This window comes from Amphiura filiformis, chromosome 6, assembly GCF_039555335.1.
Source record: "Amphiura filiformis chromosome 6, Afil_fr2py, whole genome shotgun sequence".
Classification (NCBI taxonomy): Eukaryota; Metazoa; Echinodermata; class Ophiuroidea; order Amphilepidida; family Amphiuridae; genus Amphiura; species Amphiura filiformis.
This window is the reverse complement of record NC_092633.1, coordinates 47,429,721-47,454,269: the sequence shown is the minus strand read 5'-3', so window position 1 is coordinate 47,454,269 and position 24,549 is coordinate 47,429,721. Positions and strand designations below refer to the sequence as shown.

At 37.5% G+C, this 24,549-nt stretch overlaps 1 protein-coding gene across 1 annotated transcript in view; it reads left to right on the top strand.

The window, feature by feature from the left end:
* The window catches only part of LOC140155515 (doublecortin domain-containing protein 1-like), a 57,388-nt gene that overhangs the window by 19,105 nt on the left and 13,734 nt on the right, over nucleotides 1–24,549 (top strand). The window contains 18 exon segments of the mRNA XM_072178386.1: nucleotides 982–1,080; nucleotides 3,191–3,351; nucleotides 5,694–5,783; nucleotides 6,458–6,544; nucleotides 7,282–7,383; nucleotides 8,606–8,777; nucleotides 10,760–10,871; nucleotides 11,576–11,726; nucleotides 12,341–12,448; nucleotides 13,464–13,591; nucleotides 14,706–14,766; nucleotides 16,116–16,402; nucleotides 18,042–18,274; nucleotides 19,053–19,138; nucleotides 19,973–20,155; nucleotides 21,645–21,891; nucleotides 23,452–23,623; nucleotides 24,075–24,236. Of these exon segments, the coding sequence (XP_072034487.1) occupies nucleotides 982–1,080; nucleotides 3,191–3,351; nucleotides 5,694–5,783; nucleotides 6,458–6,544; nucleotides 7,282–7,383; nucleotides 8,606–8,777; nucleotides 10,760–10,871; nucleotides 11,576–11,726; nucleotides 12,341–12,448; nucleotides 13,464–13,591; nucleotides 14,706–14,766; nucleotides 16,116–16,402; nucleotides 18,042–18,274; nucleotides 19,053–19,138; nucleotides 19,973–20,155; nucleotides 21,645–21,891; nucleotides 23,452–23,623; nucleotides 24,075–24,236 (2,641 nt within the window).

Sequence of the window (24,549 nt, the reverse complement as noted above, 5' to 3'; positions counted from 1 at the left end):
GATTAATGTAGCTTTCATCAGAAGCACACTATATGCTTGTAGACGGGGTTTTACGGTAGTCTAATATGATGGCAATTCTCGCTATTCACAATAAGGGCGCCGCCAGCGGTTTGCGATGTAATCGTGATGTATCATGGGAAAAGGTCGACATCCAAGTCCGCGCAATACGAATATTACCATGCTATTACATAGGAACACGTGACAATATTTTTTTAGTTTGTCAACAAAAAAAAAAAAATTTTTTAGATCTTTTTTCAAAGTTTTTGGCGACTTTGGAGAACCACTGGACCTATTCTGAAGGGCTAGGATCATAAGGATCATTCACAGTTATAAAGAATCGGAAGAAATTACGAACAAATTCCAGTTTGTTATTTTTAATATGCAAACCATTAACCAATATTTACCTCTTCATGTAGCACATATTATAAATGCATGGAAAACCAATGCATCTATAATATGTGATACATGAAGAGGTAAACACCAGTTAATGGTTTACATATTAATTTTTTTCAAATTACCTGTGAATGATGTTAGCACTTCAGAATAGGTCCAGTGGTTCTCTAAAGTTAAAAACTTTGAAATTTTTTTTAAAAATTAAGAAAAAAAATTTAATTAAGAAAAAAAAAAAAAAATTTCCAACCTTGAATAGCAAGTAATTATGGGTCTATAACTTCTTTTTTCCAAAGTTTTGTTTCGCTTCTCGCTTCATTCTAATTAGACACCAACCTTAGTTCCAAAGGTTGGCAAGTATGCGCCGTTACGGGTGAGCGCGTGCTTCGCCCGCTCCGGGTCGCGCGCACCCTGTACAGATTTTTATTTTTACAATGTTGGCAGGTATGTGAATGTATTTCACCTTCAGCAAAATGCACTTGTCAAGAATAATATAAAAAGTGGTTTTAAAAGATTTTATTTGACAAGGAAGGGAATAATGGGCCTGTGTGGATATCACAATTAATTGTTTTGTTATTTGTATGTTTGTAGTTGAGATGTTGGACCAGTGCCTTCAAACAAGTACTACACCCGTCTATGGGCCTGTGTGGATATCCCAAGGAGAGAATTTCAGAGCTTCAGGAGTTGCTGGTAAGTCATGCGTAATGTTCTACGTGCTAGCCATTGGCTTCGACATAAAAAACCCAAGTTTTCAGATATTTTCTCAAAATATCAAGAACTATCTTAAGAGCCACTGAACCAATACTAGGCTTGTTTGTACTCATTTTAATCCATTTTTCACACTGATTCCAAAAATGGTCATGAAAATTTACAATTCTGAAATTTTTGAATTAAAAAAAAATTAACACTTGATGTTTGCAGTTGACGCTTGTGTGGATAGAGTTAATTGGCATATAGGAAAACAACTATGCTGCACACAAAAAGTATCTCAACACTTAAAAAAGGCAATATCTTAAGGGGGTACTACACCCCTATGGTAAATTTGTGACTATTTTTGCATTTTTCTCAAAACATAATAACACAATGGTAACAAAAGTTATGTATATTATTGGGGCAAGGAATCCAATTACTACACTGAAATTTCAGTGACTCAAGACAAGCGGTTCAGTATATATGATAGAAAATGAGGTACATTCTAGCGGTACCTCTTTTCTTATCATAAATAACGAACCATGTGTCTTGGGTCACTGAAATTCCAGTGTAGTAATTGACTCCTTGCCCTATAATAAACATAACTTTTGTTACCACTGTGTTTTTAGTTTTAAGAAAATGCAAAAATAGACACAAATTTATCGAGGTGTAGTACCCCTAAAATAATAAACCTAATTTACCAAATGAAGTAGTCAGATGGAGAATTTTATTCTGTATATTTTGATACCTCATTTGGCATGATGAGACTTTATTTTCCAAAGTCATACCAATATGAATAAAAATGAGAGCATTTCAAAAGTGGCAAAATTAATTTACGGACTTTTTTCTCAAAACATGCTAATTAAGAGTACGGCGAGTGAGTGTTGATCTGTCACGCTATACTGAGCCTGTTGTGGGGCCGTAGTGGTCAGCGACAACCTGTAAAGTGTGCTGAGGCTTGTGGATCAACGTCTAGGCGTTGTGCCTGTGCGTAGTGCACTATAAATGTTTTACAATACCTGGAAGGAATTGCCCAAATTTGTCACTTTTGAAAATGCTCTCTTTTTAGGGAAATAAAAGTTGCATCATGACAAATGAGGTGTCAAAATATTCAGAACAAAATTATCCATCTAACAATTACTTTGTATTGGTACTTAAGGTTGGGTGGCAGCACCAAGTTTCTGCATTAAAAGTTTTTTTAAAGAAAGCCACAAATTAATATTTTTTTTTGTGATATTTCTAGTGAAATTTCTTAAGTGGATTTCTTGTGAAAGACCTGTGAAAAACCCAAAATCACAAATCATATATATATTCATCATCTAAATCTGTCACATGTTATAACCAGTCAGTCAATAGCACAATAGGGCTTGCTATTGTGCTATTGACTGGTTAAAGCAGGTGAAAGATTAGACTGACAAGTAACTGTGATTTTTTTTTTCACAGGTCTCACATTGAGGCTTTTTTACGTCATTACATTGTATGTAAACAAGGTCTACAGAATCTTGTAAGCGGCGGTCTGATTTTGTGTTATTTTCTTTGGAAAGGGTGGGTTTCGTGAATATTCCCAACACGATGTGAACAGAGTTAATTTGTTTATGTCTGTCGGCGTAACCATCTCTGTTTTTTTTCATTGTTTTTATATCTTCATTTTCTCTCTTCTTTCTTCCATTTAATTTAGTCCCATGTTTCCGTTTTACTGGCTTTCTTTACTCAATTTTTTGCATCATGAGCGCAATGATTTACCAATGGTGCAATCGCGTCCATGGTGATCGTGTTAATATCGCGCAAACCAGTGCATCCACAGCTGTTACCAAAGTTGGTGCGTAATGCATGCGAAAAACAGGCAATGTTTAATGTTTCTTGTTATTATTGCTTGCCGCTGTGGCATCATGCATACCAGCCAATGACAAGCCTTGATTCTATTCGTTTGTAAGTAATGTACCACTCAGTGGCAAGTGACAGTACATGACAGTATGAATGAGCATTTGTTACAAACTGAAGGATATTACATGAGCTGGCTTGGTCGATAAAAATCGCAGTAAAATCAATATTGCGAATGTTTGACATGTTTATGTTTCACATATATTCACATTCTTTCACTTCCACTCAGATTTCTTAACTACACTCATCAAGCACTGTAAACAGAAACTGAGGGAGGCCAAGCAGTACAAAGCACAGCTGAATTTTGCCTTGAATGATGAAACGGAAAGAGTAACCATGGTAGCCATATTGTCCAAATGCAAAGAAGAACAGAAGAAAGATTTGGAAGAGGTAATTATATCATTTATATCTTTTAAGGGGTATACCACCATAAATTTCCGCAGTCCCACGGCATGAAAAAATGTTTATTTCCTTGGATTTCCCACTGTACTGTTATGCACTAAAAAGCAAAATTTCCCTCCAAATACTAAAAATTTCCCTCAAAATTTCCCTCAAAATATCAAAGTTTCCCTCCAAATACCAAAATTTCCTGGGAAGGAGCTTCCCATATCCCTAACATTTTCATGCTATGCTGCGGGCAAAAAGTGCAACCCGTAAATAGTCCCCGTAAAATGTAAAATTAGGGGGGTCACACTATTTTGTAATCAATGCTTTATCTCCTTGGTTTAAAGCTTTTATGAAAGTGCTTACAAAACTAAACTAAATGGTGAAAATCGGTCAAAGCGTTTTTAAGTTATTACAGTTTTAAGGTACCCAAAAATGCCGATTTTCAGCCCAAATCGGTGAAAAACACCCAAATTTAACGAAGTGGCAACTTTGATATAGAATAAAAACTTAAATATGAGTTTCAAAGATCCAAATTCAGTATAATTATACTGTATCCATTAATATTAAAGAATTAAAATAATAACAGACATGATATATTATACAGTTTCTGAAGTAAAAGACCTGGAAAATGGGCAAAATGGCAAAAATCGAGGACCGTCGAAAAGTAGCATGCCATAGAGATATTCCCCATAGAAAACACACACGTTTTTACAGGCAAATTGATAAAAAACCACAATATTCAATTTATTATAACTTCGGAACGGTTTATCATAGAAAAAAGAAAGTTATATCCAAAGAAAGCATTTTTATTCAATATCTAGAAATACCACCTAAGAAATTGATTGCATACTTTCCTCATTGTAGGGTAACTTGATTTTCCAAATGACCAAAATGAAAATTTCAATTTTGGTAGGATTTTCCCCATAGAAAACACACACGTTTTTATAGGAAATCGACCAAAAAAGGTACCATTTTCAATTTGTTATAACTTTTGAGCCATTTATTGTAGAAATAAGAAAGTTATATCCCAGGAAAGCAATTGTATTCAATATTAGGAAAAAGCATGCAAGAAATTCATTGCATATGTTCCTCACTGTAGGGTAACTTGATTTCCCAACAACTAAACTAGAATTTTTTCTGTGGATATGACATTTCCCCAAACAAAACACAACAGAAGCAAAAATGTGTCAAAAGCCATTGCAGAAAAAATACATTTCAAAACTTTCCATGACTGTAAAAAACAAGATTTAACATGTTTGTACATTGGTGAGTTAAAATAGGAAAGAAGAGTCATTTAGAATGAATAAAATCAGTAATTCTGATCAATTCAAAATCAGCACTTTTGGGCTCTGAGTCAAATTTATGTGCTGTGACGACACAAATTAGGCCAAAGTGTGACCTCCCTAGTAAAATTGTTATTTTTTAGACATTATGTGTCTGTGATACCTTACGTTGATGCTATATTAAGCCCGAGATGGTATTGATGAAATTAGGTGCAGAAAAAATGATTTAATCAGTTCTGGCGGACTAATTGCGCAAATCATGTATCCGATGTAAAATCCTAAGAATTGAGTTTTCAACAGCTTAAAAATCACAAATGTCAAATTTGCAAAAACTGATCATGTGCAAAAAAAAATATATTACCGTATTCGTTCCAATAAGCGCCCATACCCTAATAAGCGCCCAACTAGTGTATTTTCAATTTGCTAAAGGGTACCATTAATGTTGAAGTGACTGATAGATGTTGATACAGTGAAATAGCTTGAGGATTTGAAGTTAGAACATCTCGGGACCCTATTATAACATAGGTAAATTTCTTCTCTCTAATAAACGGCCCTTATGGAAAAAATTAGGTAAACCAGGTAAAAAATAAGCACCCACCCAAAATGACTTTGTAAAGCGCCCTGGCCGCTTATTGGAATGAATACGGTAAATAAAAATAAAATATATTAAAGCTAAAGGATCCTCATAAGCAATGTGCAGTCTCATTGCTATTGCAGGGAAGTATTTATATTTGATTTCCAAGAAGCTTTTTGCACAAAATTCAATGTTTTTCTGCTATTTTTTATAATAAACAAAATGTGTAAATGTCAGAAAATTTGATCAATATCAATGCACCCACTTTCAAGAAAAATGAATTGATCCAACACACAGTGTTTAGAACTATTTATGCTATAAACATGTTGTGATTTTCCATAAGAGGTACTATTAATTTTAACATTGATATTGCTATAAATCATGAAAACAGATTTTTTTTTTTTAAATCTTCATTGGAATCAATCTTTTTGTTTTAAGTTCTGTTTTCGCAGAAATAGAATATTTCTTGAATTATTAACTTTTCACAGACTGAAGAGGGAATATATGAGTTCACAGATGTCAAGGATAAATTACAGGCTTTATTGGATGACGTAGCAGATGATGCGGTAGCAGAAAAGGTGAGGACAAACTCAATGTTTCATTCTCATATTTTTATTTTATAACCAAAATCACAACATGCCTTAGGCCTATATGTCAGAAAAATAATTATCAAGCACAAATCACATGGTTTTGTAACTCATATTGACCATAAAAACAGATGGCTCTCAACACGCTATATTCAAAATTCCCCCGCCAAAATTGTCTGTTTACACACAAAACATGTTTTAGAAATAGTGTGGGGATTTTAATGTTAAACTGGTCCACTTTTTGTGACACTTTGTAAGACTTGAGATTTGCAAATCAGTAACATCTAATGTCATATAGCAGGGAAGAATTGATGTTGAAGTCAGCACTGACTCTGTCTTGCAGACTTTGATAAGAACATTTCATGGCCCTACAAGCCAACAGGATATTGTATCAGCAGGGCCACAACGATTTTCACTGGCTGTTAACCAGAGGGCTACCCACGTAGATGCAAATAAAGTAAAAGACGTAACTCAAATAGGATAATAATTTTTCTATAAGTAAGATTTTTTTTGTAGATGTATGATACTGAGAAGCTTAAATTGTATGACATGAGCTTAAAATAAACAGTTTGAAGGACTTGTTTTTCAAAACCCAATTCTTGCATATTATGTTGACGATACTTCTAAAATTGCCTCTCAAAATACTTTTGTTATAATCCTTGCAGGAAAGTGGCAGTAACTACACTATGAAGCACATCAAGGAGATGGATTTATCCCATAGATTAGTGGGACAGAAAGGGTTGCGACTCAAGGTGAGCATGGTGTAAACATAAAATCAATTTGGGGATTTATAGCGCATGATTCCAACCCACAGGCCTCTGCACAATTTACAGATATTTGCTGATCACTATGGCCCAAGAAACACCTTTAAATAAGATTCAGGGACGCAGCGCAATATAGGCGAAGTCTGTAAGTCTACCCACATAACCATCGCAACCAGGATCAACTCCTCAAGTAACATACTGGTATAAACTGAGACAATTAGGCAGCTAATTTCTTGTCCAGGGGAATTTGAAGTTATTACAATTACTTTCACAAGAACATTTTCCAACCACATAGGGGCTTAAACTCGGTACCTCTCACACTATAATCTGATGCACTACCAGCAAAAATATCAGCCTTTATTAAGAACTATTTTGATTGGCCACAAAGAGGTCTATATCATGTATTGAGCCAATCAGAGATATGGTAAGAAGAGTCAGTAGGTCTGAAGCTTAAGGGGATTAAGCTTAAAATTTTTGAGGTATCTAAAATGTTCTATTTTGATTGGTTACAAAGAGGTCTATACCATGTATTGAACCAATCAGAGAGATGGTAAGAAGTGTCAGTCTGGCGGAAGGGGACACAGCTTAAAATTTGCCAAAAGATTTAAAATTTTGATTGGTTACTTATATCATGTAATTAACCAATCATAGACACTGTAAGAAAGACAAGTAGTGCCCATGGGATTAAATCCTAAATAATAATTTTTTTTCTCGTAAACTTTTAGGTGTATGAAAATGGTACAAACGAAGGCGAGACCATTGTGTTCTTCAACCTGAAAGACGCATCCAAAGGCGTTGCACATGACAGGACGTTGCTGCTACAGAGAGTGAGTATCTTATATTTTGTCATGTATTCACTGCTGCATTACTTTAGAATCATTAGAACATAGACTAATAATATACAGACCATCCACCAATAGGCAAAGTTCCAGTGCTATGTATGCACTGAGAATTCTCGCATATTCACGAGTGCTGATTGTTCGAACGCCTGTGTTAACCAATCATGCATTCATTGTTTGTGGTAATTATGGAATGGTATTTGGGTGTATTATTAGCTCTATATGGTGCCTAATATGTTTACGCAAAAAAATATGAGGGAACAGGCATAGTGTTTTTCTGTGTGCATGCTTCATGGAACGATTGGCCCTCATGAACAGATGAAGCTGGACTTTGCCTATTGGTGATTGGTTAGTTAACATTAATGGGTATATTTTCACAGGAAAATTTTTCTGGACACACGACCAATGCGTATCAATGTGAGTGTAACCTCGAGCCTGATCTCCGACCCCCGGCGGTGACCTCGCTATTCAAGTCTTAGTAATTTTGAATTGTAATAGTATTCTTGGCTGCAATTTCGATAGAAATTTGTGCATTGCAAATTTATTAAACATCATGCAATCTTAATTTCTTCACAATAGCAACAAAATGTAATTTCAAAAATATCTACGTACAGAAAAAAATATTTATATTTAACTTTTACCATAATATTATTAACTTGCGACAAGTTACTTATTTTGCATCAAAGTGGGAATTCCTTCAAATACATTGGCAGACCACCCGCTGTGCTCGGGGTCACATTCCATAATGCTAATATGTCTGTGCCCATGAGTGTCATGTGTCCAGAAAAATTTCCTGTGAAAATTTACGTATTAATTTTGACTGTTAGTCTATGTCTAGGACTTACAGCGTCCTGGCTCTGATTAACCCAGTATGTTATGGACTATTCCATTTGAAATCCATACTCCACCTGTGGCAGATACCAGCGAATGAGATGACAATGTGATGATGATGTGATTCAATTAGCCAATCAGAACCCCACTTAAGTTTACGCCAAAAACTGCGCCAAGTGGGCAGAACGCTGAAGAACCTTGCTGAAAACTACAACAAATACCCCTTGATATAAACAAAATGATATCATTGTAAGGGAAAATTTCACTTGAGTGTAAAAGCTGAAAATTTATTTTTTTCAACAAATGTGACAAATAAAGTTTATTTTATCAACAAATGTGACAAATCTAAATTATGATTCCTGTTTTGTTTTAATTTCAGCTATGTGATGTGATATCCGGGACAGTACAACTGGAGAACACCACCACAGCTCTCAGTACGGTGGTGACAAAAATATTTGATAAGAACGGCACAGAGATCAATGATGTTTATGCACTGAAATATGATCAAGAAATCTGGATTTCATTTGGGGAGGAGTTCAGGGATCCCAACGGTAAGGGGCTATGATTTGAAATTACTTGGCACTCTAAGTCGGTAAACATGAGTAAGATTTAATCTTTCCCTAGCGAAGTCCCTTTTCAGAGGGCTGAGCTTTCGGAACTCTAGCGAGTGCCATCTTCAGAGCGAAGATGGCACTCGCTCTGAAGATGGCACTGAAGATGGCTCTGAAGATGGTGCTCACTAGAGTTCCGAAAGCTCAGCCCTCTGAAAAGGACTTCTCTAGGGAAAGGGTAAGGGGCTATGTCGACAGAGAAGGTATCTTACACTTCCCATAATGCATTTCTTCAATTTCAGGTTTCTGTACTGATTTGGTATCTAGTGTAAGATGGGTCGATAGTAACAAAATGTACCTCAATGAACAGAGCACATCCAGATGTTATGAAATATGTTTATTTCTTGACTAGCGACCCATGTTTATTCTCAAAATTAAAACAAAAGGGAACCTGTACAAAATAATGGGAGTGTCATTTGATCAGGGCTCCCACGGTGAAAGACCTTGAATTTGAAAACATCTTTTCAAGGCCTTGAAAGTCATGGAAATTTGCACAAGGTCCTTGAATGTCCTTGAAAATTTGAATTTTACCTAAATGTTGCTGAAATGCATGAATGTTGTGTTCGTGAGTTACAGATTTATGTGTATATCCAATGCTTTTGTGTTGTGGTAAGTCCTTCAAAATCATGCTTTTGGACCTTGAAAGTCCATGAAATGTTCTTGAATTTTTAAAGCTTCAAGGTGCGGGAATCCTGTTTAATGAAATGAGGTTGTAAAGGATTCTGGGAAGGGTAAGAAATCTCTGCTATATCAAATTAAATTTCTTTGTGACAAACAAAATACCTTATAAACATCTCAAAAAAAGTAACTAACCCCCTTAAATAATGACCACTATTCAAAAAACAGGTGATTGTATTACAAATCTGTTAAATGCGTTGGAAGCAGAATTTATTTCTGCACAATTTGACACCTCATTTGCAGCAATTGACTAAATATTGACGTCACAGCGTACATTTAAATCAATGTAACCCAAGATTTGAAAGTTGCAGTAAATTGTATTGATTTTGTATTCAGTGTAATGGAAGGAAATCTGTGTAATGATATCTGAGTGTTTTTGTATTGTAAAAATTTGTATGTAAGTGCAACTTTCAAATTTGGACCTCACTACATTAAATTGACCGGTGTTTTGTTGTTTTCTGGGCTATCGTATCAAATGAGGTGTCAAAATGCACAGAAATAAATTCTGCTCCCAACGCATTTTACAGATTTGTAATACAATAGCCTCCTTTTGAATAATGGCCATTATTTAAGGGGGGTTAGTTACTTTTTTTGAGATGTTTATATTCTCTTTTATTAAAGCCCCCCCCCCCCCTCTAATAAATGCCCCACCTTTTTTCAGCCAAACTGTTCAATAAATGCTATCATAATTTTCATACATACCATCGCCTTTTTCACGACATTCATCTCGTGGCCATTGTAATCGACAGTGTTTACAGCATACCGCGGAAACATGGCATGTTGCCCATGGGGTACCGCATCAGCAAACTCAAAAATAGCACAAACAGCATGAGCGTACACAAAAGAAACTTCACACGTAAGATAAGCGATGTCACCAGGTTTGTACGCTGTACCGGCGGCAGCTGAATTCGAGTACGTTTAGAGGGCACAGGCATGGAAAATTCCAATCTGTGTATAAATTAATCTAAGGTTTACAGTATTGTAGAAATTCCTTATTGTTCGTGGAGCACCACAGCACTGCAATGTAAAAAATACCTCAAATTCAAGTTAATGCCCCCGTGGAAAATGCAATACCCAGGGCATTAATGAAAGAGAAGAAAGTAATTATGGTGTCTTCATTATCATAGAGTATCGGACTAATACAGAGATTCAGCTAATTTTCTGATGTTATTATTAGAAACAGTACTGGACTGATACAGAGATTCAGCTTATTTTCTGATGTTATTTTCTGTTTCCTTATGTAGTATATTGCATGCAGTTATCATTAGATAGTGTGAGTGGGAGCAGCTACTTGGGAGAATACAACGTAGCCGTGAGGGAAGCACTGTCAGCGGACAATGGACCAAATATAGAACAGTAAGTTAAGAGTTTTCATAACCTCATTAATAAACGCGATACGTGCGGTCCTATCACATTTAGTTATTTGTGAAATCGCGAACACAAATCGAGGTCATTGATATCTCACAAATGCGTAATTGTTCGAAAGTAAATATTAGTAACCTCCGCAAGCGCCGTATTGCGCATCAAACAAACTGCGCGCACGCTGGCTGCCGTATTTGGATTGCGCCCTCCCATATTTACACAGATTGTGATACACACTTTTGTGATTGGTCATCCTGTTTTAGCCTGATCGATTTTTGGAAAGGGAAGGTGTAAAAATCTTCTTCTTTTTTTTGAGCAAAATTTTGTATTATTTTTGTATAGTGAAGAGATCAAAGTGACGGTTATGAATGAGGTTAATAACTTTGCATCAGTAATATGTCAGGCATTGTGAAAAATCTAAACATTTTGCTTTGGACCTCGGAATATCCCTCGCTTCCAAAGGCAAAATGTTTAGATTTTTCACAATGCCCTCCAAATAACCGATGCGCAGTTATTAATCGTAAACTAATCGTAAACTTTACTTGCAGCAATTCTGAATATTCCGATAAAACGGTACAATCTTTGGTAAATAAATGGCTTTGTTAACAGAAAAATACTGCTTCTGCAAACCATTCAATATGCACTTACAATGGTCTTGCACTCTGCTCACAAATTATAATCCTTGTCTCTCTTTGCAGGCATACACATTGGGATCCAAGCATCGGGTTTCCTGTAATGTATGATTTCAATGATATCAACGAGACATCCAGAATAGACGAGTTAGATCGATTCTTGGATTCAATCAAGAATAGCAGGATAGATGTTAATGCACATTTCTTACAACACAAGGTAAATCGGCATTTTATAGTCCGGGATGTAAGTTTTCCATTTTGTTACAGATTTCTGGGGTTTTTTTTTGCGGTTCCCGAATCCTGATTTATTTTTTTTGGGAGGTGGAATTAATCTATTTACATTTCCGGAATTGGATGATGACTTTTCATCATAAAAAGAGGGGGTGAAAGTGATTATAGTGTGTTTGGACGCTAATCTAATCTTGTGGGCATATACACACACGTACAATGGCGATTTTTTAACGGGATAAGGTTAGCACTGAAAATCCAACTTGGCGTTATTCTCAATTTGAGACGAGGCACTAGGAAGGGTTTACCTTTTTAATTTATTTTAAATTCCCTCGTACCTGTTATGTTCTCTATTCATCACTGCCTTTCTTCTCTTCCTTCTGTTGTTGTTGTTGTTGTTGTTGTTGTTGTTGTTGTTGTTGTTGTTGTTGTTGTTGTCGTTGTTGTCGTTGTTGTTGTTGTTGTTGTTGTTGTTGTTGTTGTTGTTGTTGCTGTTGTTGCTGTTGTCTCTACAGTATCAGCTCACACTATCATGTTCTCAATCTGCCATTTTAAATTTGTTCGCAACGTTAACGTTTTTTGTTTCTTGCATTCTTCTGATAGGATGATCCTAGCGTTGTCTTGTATCCAGAAGTGACAGTAGGAGTGAAAAAGAAGCAAGGTGATAAAGATGTGTATCCCTCAAGAGCACAAGCCTGGGTCATTAACAAGGTCAGTCAGTATTCTTTTGCCCCAAATTTTGCATATGATGTAGAGTTAATGGAATGTAATGCCAGTGGTGTTGTTGCTACTCGTCTAAATTCATTTTTAAAAAGTCCGACTTAGATCAAGGTGTGATGGTTTTTTTGTTTCTGATTTTGAAACATAAAAGCACCACAGCATTTGCTGGGTGGAAAAAAAAAAAAGGTTAGTCAGTATGTTTGATTTCCGCTAACCTTCATTCCGAATCTTCATTTTATAACAAACTTTTGTCAAACCAATCAAAATCTTGTAGGCACGTAATAATGTTATATATAAGTGCACAAAGAAGCATTTTAGACAACTCCTATTCTAGAAGAGTGCAGAGTTACTAAAAGGGTCTGTGCTCATAATGCCTGTGTAACAATACTCATTCCTAATCTCATGAATAAACGCTAGACATGGGATCCAGTCTTTTTTATTTGCCAAAACTCAAACGCGGAACAAGGTTACTAATATTCAACAGTGAATCTTCGTGCCATTGTTGTAAATATTTGTAATCTCTGCGCACGCCGTGTTGTGCATTGAAGAAACTGTGTGTGCGCTGGCTGCCGTATTTGGATTCTGTATTTGCACATATTGTGATTCGATCGCCCTCTGTTATTGGTCGTCCTGTTTTAGCCTGTTCGATTTTGGGAATGGCAAAATGTAAACATTTTGTATTTTTACAAACTTTGGAGAAACATTTTGTGTTATTGTGTAAATTGAAGTGATGAAAGTAATGAGTTTTTTTAAATAACTTTGCATCGGTAATATGCCTATGCCCCAAAGGCAAAATGTTTCGATTTTTCATAATGCCCTCCAAATATGTGCAGTTATTAACCTCTGAGGCTCTGAACAATTAGAAGGTAATGCAAGTACATGTACATTCAAAGAAGATGCTAGTCACAAGCTTAACACCTCAGCAAATAATTTGTGACATTGTTTATGATTTAACAGTCTGTGTATGATTGTCTTTTTTTTATTTTGATCTTGACTGATTCTTCAGAGAGGACAAATCTACTGCCGTGCAATGCCACAACTAGCCTTGACTGTGATCGACAAGTGGAAGATCGATACCAAGTTTATAGATGGCAAAACACCAGCACAAGGCTATGCAATAGGCCTAGAAAGACGGTAAATATTAACATTATTTCAATGCTTTTCAACTTCACATTGGTGGTGTTATAAGTGATTCACGTGGTTGCACTGCAAGCGTGCCGACAAACGGTCCTTGCATGTGTTTTTATGTGCTGTGCGGAATTAGATGTGTGTGATTTAATATTGTAAACAGGGAATTATGCACCTATGTTGCAAACAAACTGAACATGAAACAAAGTATAGTGTACACTTCCATGCAGCACATTTTAAGATGTAATTCTTGAAGAATCAAAAGGAATGGTGTGATGCAAATATCAACAAATGTGACCTATTACCACAAAATGAGCGTAAAGTTACAGGTTGGTAGTTTCGAGACATCTTGGTTGCTGAGTTGATGTTCTTTGCTTGCAGCGCATCTGTACAAGCCAGTGGTATGTCCTTCGTGAATGGCCCATTGTGCCCCTACAATGGACATACAGACATTCTACTGGCTTGAACAGGTGCATGTAAACAAAAAACACCAATGCAGTCCACTATGCAACTTTACACTCATTTCATGGTAGCAGATCACAAATTTGTGCCATAAAAACAACATTGGACTAGAATTGGGGAGACATTGGCGGGAATTACATAGTGCATAAGCCTGAAAGTGCATGCAGTACATGTGCTGTTTGAGATCACTAGATTAGTGGAATCAAGGTCAACTGAGAACATGTCCAACATGGAACATCTGCTAGCACAATGGGCTATTGCATTCAAAATCCACACTACCCCTGTGGAAGATTTTGGAAATATCTTCCACAGGGGGAGTATGAATTTCAATCGAATTAACACATTACTCAGCTCCATTTGAATTTCATACACCCACTGAAAAAGATGCATCCTGAATCTTTCACAGTGGCGGGTGAGTTTAAAGTATAGTTGCTTAATGGATTGCTGTGGATTTTAAATGCAATACCTCAATAACTGGGATTCCTACCAGGAGGAATTAAATTTATCAAATTCATTGGCACAGCAAAATTGTAAACTCACCCCAACTGCTACAACTAGCTATTCTCGATCTCACACAAACTGTGAGAGTCTGGTTAGGGCTAGTGTTTTCATAATGAGGACACTCACATTATGTAATAATTTCTTTTCTATTCTGCAGAGCAACAGGCAACCCATTTCAGGAATGGAGTTTCAGCGCAGATGGTTATATTCATTCTGTGGTAAGTCTACAGATGTTTCGTTACCTACAAATTTGTCAAAATGACGGCACCATTTTAGGCACTGAACAGGACATTTCGTAAAAAACTTGATAGTTAGCATATGTGCTTACTATCGAGCGTTTTTGAAACATGCAAGCATGAAGAACCCTATCCACAGAAGTGTAAAGGGTTTTGAGCAAATATTCGATACACATAGTTATATACGAACAAGTAAACCTGCAAATTTGTGTCTCAACCCCATTAACTCAGTTGGTAAAACACTGGACTTTGGTACAATTTCATGTTTTCATAAGCACTCAATAGTAAGCACATATGCTAACTATTGAGTTTTTACGGTACAGGACTGTAGGGCAGGATTGTTGTTTTACAAAAGCAGACTTTAAGGAGAGCACCATCAAGGGTATTTGTAGTGGTGCCTTAAATTGAACTTATTTTGAATACTGTTCGGCAAGGTCCTTTAGCGGTGTCTGACTGCTCTAGCTGATTATAGAATAAAAAGAACTAGCACATACCCTTGGTTTATGTTGCTATTCGAACCCTTAAGGGGTCGGTCACCCTTTGCACATTACTTTTTGTGGGGTCTGATAGGGCATCAGACACACCAAATTACATTCTGAATACAAGGAATATCCTTCTGATATCAAATAATTTTGATTTTTTGAAATTTGCGATATAATACAAATTTTATGGCAAATATTTTTGACATTGAACAGTTCTCGAAGTAAACTTTAAGTCATTTCCCTGGACCCATCTGCGGTCATAACTCCATTTTGACGAAAGGTGTCACTTTTGCCCTTTGTCCTGGGTGGCATAATACTAATATAATGGTTAATTTATGAAAAAAATGTTTCTTGGTTGCAGTGACGTAGCAACGGTGGGGGAGCACATGCCTTGACCTGACCAATTCAGCATCGATTCTACACCCCCCTCAAAGTCAAAATTTTTGTGTGCTTTGTGTGCATTTCAACACAAAATCATTTGAAAGATCAATTTTAGACAATATTCAACTTCATTATATCCAAAATTAATGAGTGATAGGCCCTATTTGTGCAAATCAAGGATTGGGGGACGCCATTATGTATCCTTAGCCCTGGGCACCACAACCCCTACAGTTTGTCCACTCTGAAGTACAAAGTGACAAAGCGCGCGTATACAGCGCATTAACAGTGCGTAGTGCTGCGTCTCTGCTGCAGGTATGCATGCCTTCAAAGTCGGTACAATGTGTGCGTCCGCGTCTGTTCTTTGTACTTCAGAGTAGGCTCACTGTAGCTACGCCACTGCTTGGTTGCATCCAGAAATTGTATCAACATAATACTAAATGTTTTCAAACTACACTGTCACTTATCTAGGCGGAACCTAATCTTGTCATGACATACATCCAAGAGAAGGATGATGACACAGGTGACCTGACTATGGAGCAGATGATGTCAGATGGCTTCGCCATTGGCAATGGCTACGATGATGGCTTGATGAACGGCGGGGAGGAGGATGCAGAGATGATGATGGGAAGTCCTGATGACATCCTGAAGATGAAGATCATGAAGCAGATCGAAGGAAATAAATTTGCTGGCCAAAAGTTACTGGTGGCTGCTGTGCCCAAGTTGTCACTGAAACATGCATGGGCTAAATCACAGAGGTTAGTTAGTTTGATGATTTTGTGGAAATTTGCAAGAATAGATATAAACTGTTCAAATAAAGAAAGTCCGCAGTCATGTAACCTGTCCTACACCAAAATCTGATATTGTTATGACAATGTCATTGATACGGTCATGTGCAGAATCTTGTTATCTCCAATTTAATACCAAATTTGCTACCAAACATTCAAAAGTGACAAAGATTGATACCAGTTTATGGCATTTGGTGCATTTTCAAAAGTTATAAATCAAAACTATGCACGCGGTCAAAATTGCTTAGCGTGGCAATGTGGTCAAGCTTGCTTGCCCACGATGGGCTCCTGTCGACTATCCCAAGTGCGTGCTTTATTTAATTGTCAATTTAAAACGCATGGATTGCTACAGTGCTTTACTGATGAATACTAGGGCACGATGCGATCGATATGACCTAGTGGTTGCTTCTGGCTATGTCAATGGTTACCATAGGCGAGATCCCGGGGGGATGGGGGGATTTATCCCCCCCCCCCAATATTTTGCCGGGGGGATGGTCCATACAATCATCCCCCCAATGTTGACGCCTAATAATGGGTTTCTGACCAAATTAACCTCATATTTGCCCATTTTAGCCCCCAAAGTGCAAATTTTCGCGCGCTTCGCTCGCATTTATTCCACTTTTACACCATATTTCATTAGTTAGCTTCAAAATAGCAAAATTTTTCGCCAAATTTGTACAATAAGCTTATTCTGTCGCCAAAAGATGCTGCATTTACTATACTTTCAGAATTTTTTCCAACTCCATCCCCCCCAATGTCAAAAAGAAATCTACGCCACTGATGGTTACGCTCTGCCATTCACCTCTACAGGTCCACGTGGTCCGTTTTTAATTTGCAACTTTTTAATATGCACCAAATTTCATATACTGGTATCAATCTCTCTCAATTTTGTTTTGTAGCAAATTTGGTATCAAATTGGAGCTAACAAGATTCTACACACGACATCATCAATTAAATTGTCATAACAAAATCAGGTTTTGGTGTAGGACGGGTTACATGACTATGGACTTTCTTTATTTGAGCAGTTTATATAGATAAGGAATCTGGATTTAAGGTTCATTTTTATGGTTAGGGTTAGAATTTTTATTGGACTCGAACTTGGGCTAAACTCCAAGAGGCTGTTGGACTCGAACTTCACTGTAAATCAGTAGGTTGACCTTCAACACTGGTTTGACTTTTTGTAGATCTTTTTTCATATTGACAGAAATATGCATCATCTCTTCCAGAAGTCAATCTCTTACTCAAGACCTACCACCACACGCTTGATTGCGTGTTGAGTTTGGGACTGACTTGTTTTTAAATGCTGTTTTATTATGATTACTTTATTTGGTCGAAAGTGTGGCTTATCCTGTATTATATTAACACTTTAAAAACCTTGATATAAATCTCTTACTTTTTGAAGATTTCAGTGAGATTAAACAGATATTAATGTTGAAATTAATATCTGGGTTAGGTGTATTATCTCTTACTCTTACTATTCTTCAGTTGCTTTCAACAAAACCTAGACAAGAAAAAATGATAATAATTTCTGATTAAGAGATATTTTGCTTTAGTCTAAGGCATGTAGATGTGACCAAACAAATGTGTCTCAAACTTTTGTACCTATCAGGTGGGCTTTAAAACAAGAACGTCTCGACAACCTCGGCCAGTGGAAGCATACCAAAGCACAGAACCCACAGTGGAACAAGCTTGCCTACTCATGGCCTGTTGCTGAAGATGGCACATGGAACAACAATTATGATTGGCCGATGGAAGGATACTTGATACCTTATGCACCACCAATCAAGAAGTCATCAAAAACAGCTACTGATAAAAACCAGGAGGAGCTGAAATCATTTAGAAGTAAGTTAATTTTAGGAGCCTTTGTTGTAGTAAGTGATGTAAACATTTTTTCTATCATTTTTTAGACTGATTATTACCTAAATAGATCTTAATTCAGTTGGTGAGAATCATTTAAGGTAACTTTCCTACCTTTTTATCCATGTTCCATTTCTTGGTCTCTTGAAAGGAAGAAATTACATGGCTCATCACAGCTACAGCAAAGTGATAGGATAATATAATCTCTTTATCTTCTTTCTTCCTTTTGTCCTTCTTTCTTTCCTTCCTCTTCGCCAAAAAGCACCTTGGACATTAGGGTTAAAACACATTAATTTTCCTCCTATATTAGATAATTAACCCTAACACTGCCAAACATAAAAAATCCCAATGCACACAAAGCTACTGTAAGCGCACATATCCCCCATGATCTGATTGTGTAATCATCCAAACACACATAGCCATGAAAACCTTGGCTGGCCAGGGTACACATCGGTGGCATGCTATCCCCAATCATGTGCCAAGCACCCAACGGGTCAATGGGGGCATGAGAAAAAGCTTTCTCTTCAACTTCCTTATTTCCTTCATCTTTGCATAAAGCACATGGGGCATTAGGGTTAGGGACTGTCAAAATCTAGTTAGTGTAAAGCATTACTGTGCAGTGTATGCACATCTGATTGAAATGCGGAAGTTCTAATAATTCTACATATCCCAATGGCATCCTAGTGATTGAGAAGCTATCCTAGCACCTTACCATCATTCCAACTGAATTTTTGAATATCTTTTCTATTATTATTTTTTCCAGAACATCCTCTGAGACTGCGAGTAATGAAAAACGGAGAAAGAGACATGCAGAAGTGTGTGCAGGTGATACCGCCAGACATGACCAATGTAAGTAACATTGGGAAATTCCATTTAAAATCCACACTACCCCTGTGTAAAATGTTACAAATATCTTCAACAGAGGGAGTATGCATTTCAAATGGATTAGCACATGAACCAATTCTATTTATATGAATAATAATAATAATATCCATGATTTATTAAGAGTCTTTCCATGTACAAAGCGTTTACAACACAAATAATGCATAAAATCAGCAATTACATGGCAAGAGGGGAAAAACCCATCAATTTAGCAAGAAATATCATAATACTAATCATGGCGTGTCCGTCAGTCCGTCCGTGCGCTATCGTGTGCGCGTGGCTCGCTAATGCGGGCTCGCGATGCGTATCGCGTAGTGCGCGGAGTACCGACGGGCGCAGTGCAAGCATCGGAAAGCATTACAGTGTGGTCAGAGATAAAACAAATTGGTGTGGTTAATCGTGCAGGTGCATCTCATCGGATTCCAAAACGGCACACGTGCAGAGGCCTATTAGTAGTTTAAAAGGTCAGGGCAAGTAGGCCTATATGGGTAACAGGTGTTGGGTAATTAGAGATGGTCACAAGAACCACCCAAGCCGAGAACCGCGAAATCTAGTATAATATAATATTAGAGGACCTTATATTTGCACACAAATACGGCTGTGTTATCAGTGTACAAACTCCGGAGAAGATTCAGTTCAAATCTTTCTCAGAGGGTGTATGAAATTCAAATGGAGCTGCATAATGTGTTCATTCCCTTTGAAATTTATGCTCCCCAAATCGATCATGTACATGACATGATGGATTGAGTAATGTCAGATAATTGAAACTGACCAATTTGTTGAAACATTTTTACATTCTAGATGATACGAGATTTACATCGTACAGCACTAAATGGAAAGCGCCCTCACAAGCGATCAAAGTCAAGAGATATTGAAGTGATGGACTCTTTAGACTACTCTATGGATTTCTCCATGCTAGATGAAGCACAGAGGGGCAAGTTTCTTGCTAAGCAAGAGACAATTAAGGAGCTGGAATTCAAGCTGGTAAGCAGCATTGTTGGAAAAATCTAGACTTTTATATACCGTATTTCGTCAAATAGTTGCCCCCCCCTCAAATAAATGCCCCCTGCCACTTTTTTCAACCAAGATGTTTCAAAATTGCCGATACTTCCATGCTATCTTGTGTAGTAAGCTTACCAAGTTGCCCGCATGGTTGATAATAGCGTCACTTTTTGGCGAAAATCGGGATTGGAAACCCGGAAGTGAACCAGAAGTCAGTGTTTCTAGTTCAGAGTGAGTTTCAAGTTAACCTAATGATTTTAGCGGAAATTATCGTTCGAAAATTGACCCCCCCCCCCTTGGGAAAATGTAACGCCTGACGAAATACGGTATCTCCTAAAGATTTGCCTGCTGGCCATGTAGGCTTCAATATGAAAAGTCCCAAGTTTTGAGATATTTCGCAAAATATCAAAGAGCTTTCTCAAGAACCACTGAACCATACAGGGCCTGTACTCACTTCAATGCATTTGTAATTAGAGAATAAAGGTATTGTTTTTAGCCGCTGGAGTGCATCTATCATCTCATATAACACGGGTGACATCATTATTTTCGTCTCGTTGTTTGGTTCAAATAGCGCGTACGAGTATCACGTTGACACGCACATGTTAAAGTGTGTGATATCGTGTCATATCGCACAGGTAAGAACCAATAAAATTGCAAGAACATTCTCAAGTGTTTAAGAATGTTAATTCTAAATATGGGCATGTATCTGAAATTTTTTAATTTTGAAAGAAAATTTGGAACTTGTCGTGTACAGTCGACACCTGTGGGTTAATATGAATTAATAGCCCTGAAATAGAAGACCTGAATAAGCTGTGGATTTTCAGGCAATATCTTGCTTGATATAAATTAACATAAGTTGAATTTTAATCAGTTTAAAAAGAAACCATGTTTTTCAATTCATATGATATTTGTTGTGCAAAATAAAACCTACCTCGGTTTTTTTTTCTTTGTTTATATATCCGTTTTCTCTTCTTTTCTTTCTTTCTTCCATGCAATTTAGTGTCACGTTTATGTTTTACCAGCTTTCCTTACTCAATTAACTAGAATGCACACAGATTTACCAATGATGCGATCTTGTCCTTCATGATCGCGTAAATATGCGCTCAAACCAGTGCATCCACAGCTGTTGGGTAAAGCAGGTGCAAAAGATATGCAACGTATAAACGTTTGTTACAAACAAACTGAAGGACGGAGTTATTGCTTGAGCTGGCCTCATCGCTAAAAATCCATTTTCATGGAATTTGAGCAAAACTACCAATATCAGTGAAAACTCATGGAATTTGAGTAGCCCACGAGGGCATTTATTTTTGACTGATTCAGATTCCTTCAAAACGGTCAAGTAGAAATAAGTGAAAATATTTCAGGGAATTTTGTTTTTATGAAATGCTGGGAACTGTGTGCTAATTTACAGTAAATATTTGATGAAATATACATTGCTTATTTAAAACTGCTGTTTGCATCTTCATTACAGTTCATGGATCGGTGTACAGCTGCCCTCAATCTGCCGTTTGCTGCGCGTCGGGTATTTAGCCACGAAGGCAAGGCGTACACCACCCTGGATGAGATCAAAAGAGATCAACTTGTCTTTGTGTCATGCGGAGAGGCGTTTGCCGATCCGAATCTGGGTGGTCAGGAACAACAGAGAAGGATGTTACTGTCAACTCTTGCTGGAGATATTGATGCTATGAGGCAGTATGTGTTCCTTAGGGAACCTGGAGGTAAGATGCGATATGATAAGATCACAGAATTAGAGAAGGAGAACTGGGACACGACCGCCATGTTGATACAGGCATGGAGCAAAAATTGGGGGTGTTCGGTTTTCCTCTGAATGCTCTCATGGCATCTGTTGTCAAGCAAGAAAGACATCGCATACTAAGGGTAATTTGACACGCTCTTAGTGAAACGTGTTGAGGGTACATACCACAAAATAGCTTTCCATAGACTTTACGTGCAAAATAGGGGTCACGATTTAGGCTATAAGTCGAGTACGTCTTACTTTGAAATATATATTTGATATCATCTTAATCAGAACAAAATTCTGCATAACATATCTGAAAATGACACCAAATTTTAGGTCTACTTTATGAGAAAAATAGCACTATATAAAAAGGCCTGATTTTCCTGTGTTTACGTCCGACTGCTAACCGCGTTTTGACCTCGTGTGTTCATGCGCTCATCATCGTAAACATCACTCAAATTTTCGCGTTTTCTTTTCAAATTAGTAGAGATCACATTCACAAGTTCTAGCAAAACACGATTTGCAACACTAAAAGTGTTAATATTGTACCTATTTTGCACAATTTTTATGCAAAGTTGGGACTATAGGCGTGATAAACTTTTTGCCGGAAACCGCTTCACAGGCGGATTTAGTGGTATGAACCCTTGATTACAAGATGCTAAAGATGAAATGCATAATTGTTTTCGTTCGTTTTCCGCACACTGTTGGCAAGGACCCGAATGCCCCCAATTTTCTCCCCATAGCTGACGCCGCGATTGTATGTGGCGGTATAGAGAGTCCTGGTTCTCCTTCTCTAATTCTGTGTGTAAGATTCACAATAGTTCTGTGCATGTTGTGTTGTCATGAGGATTTTGCTGACCTAATCCGGTTAGTCACAAAGAGCAAAAATGAATGTTACTGGTGTTGTGTTGTGAGGTGCAGAATTTACTGTCCTAATCTTACTGAAAAGACTCAGTAGGTTTGGAGATATGTAGGCCTAAGTGTGAAGATTTTTTTTTTTCAAAACCAACATTTACTCTCCTGCTTGACAGTTTCACTTTTCATGGAAGAAAAGCATCTTGATAATATTGATTGATGATCCTTACTTCCGGTTGGATGAAACACACAACCACAGAGGGTGTAAAATGATACATTTCCTATTGAAGACATGACCTTAACCCTAACCCAACTAGGTCTCACTAAAGCTCACTATTAAAACCACTCTGCGTGCATGCATTCCACGGGACTTGATGACGCAATCAGACCAAGTCATATATACCCAGGGAATCGTTGGCGGACCAGCGTCACCTGTGTGGCTACATGCTGGGGATCTTATGCGAGGGGTCCGAGGTTCGAATCCCGGGGGTGCCAAGTGACTTTTCTCTTCATCTTCTCTCCTTTTTCGTTCCTTCTGTCCCTTCCGATAGTAAAAAAACCACGGGTAGGGTTAGGTAATATGCATGTTTTTCCTAGGCGTATGCCTCCTTAATCTTCCATTCAGAGAGTGTAAAGCAGAATAAATGTGCAGCACTTTGACATTGATGTATGTATTTATTTGTAGATGTTGTCCTGGAAGTGGAAGGTTCACTTAGTGTTGGCAGTAGACTTGTAGTAAACACATGTGCAATGACCGCAGAGGAGAGACAAAACCCTAACAGAGGCCAACCATCGCCTGATGGAGGAGATGACAATGATATGGACCATGAAGAGGATGATCCACTAACAAGCATGAGGTCAGTATAACGGGCTAATCCATTTAAAGTTCACACTCCCCCTGTGGAAGATTTGAGAAATACCTTCCACAGGGGAGTATTAATTAGCACATTAACCAACTCTTATTTGAAAATCACCCACCCTCCCTCTGTGGAAGAGTCATGTTGAATTTTTCTCAGAGAGTGTGTGAAATTCAAATACAGCTGCCTAATGTGTTTATTCCATTTGAAATTCATACTCCCCTGTGAAAGATATTTCTAACATCTTCCTCAGGGGGTGTGTGAATTTGAAATTGAACAGCCTAATCACTTTCAGAACAGCAAACATAGAGTTCAATGTTTTGTACATATTTTCCGATTGACAGTGTTTTTTCCGCTGCAGCAAAAAAGGGCTGCAGGTACAAACATCATGCAGAAGATTCATATTAATTCATAGTACATAACAAAATTCTTGTATAATTTATTTACACAGTGCACATGAGAAATCACATGCACACTCAGAGCACAGGCATGAGGGTCTCAAGTGGCCGTGGGAGAAAGTGTTGAATGTGGGCTTGGACGAGGTGTCAGAGGTCAACCAGGAAGGGGACGCAGAAGATGGCTACACCAATATGGAACTCTATAGGAAATTCAGGTAATGGATATCAATAATTTAAACTGGCGCACATGTATGCAGCCATAGACTAATACAGACTCTTCATCAACAGTCAAGGTTCCCGTGCTTTGTATGCTGTGACTTGTATGCTATTGCGGATGGGCTGCCGCACCAATCCCTCAAGGGTACATAACACAAAATAGCTTTCCATAGACTTTACGTGCAAAATAGGGGTCACGTTTTAGGCCATAAGTCAAGTTACCTCCAACGTTGAAATATATTTGATATCATCAAAATTCTGACACAACATTTTAGGTCTACTTTTTGAGAAAATCAGCGTTATATAAAAACC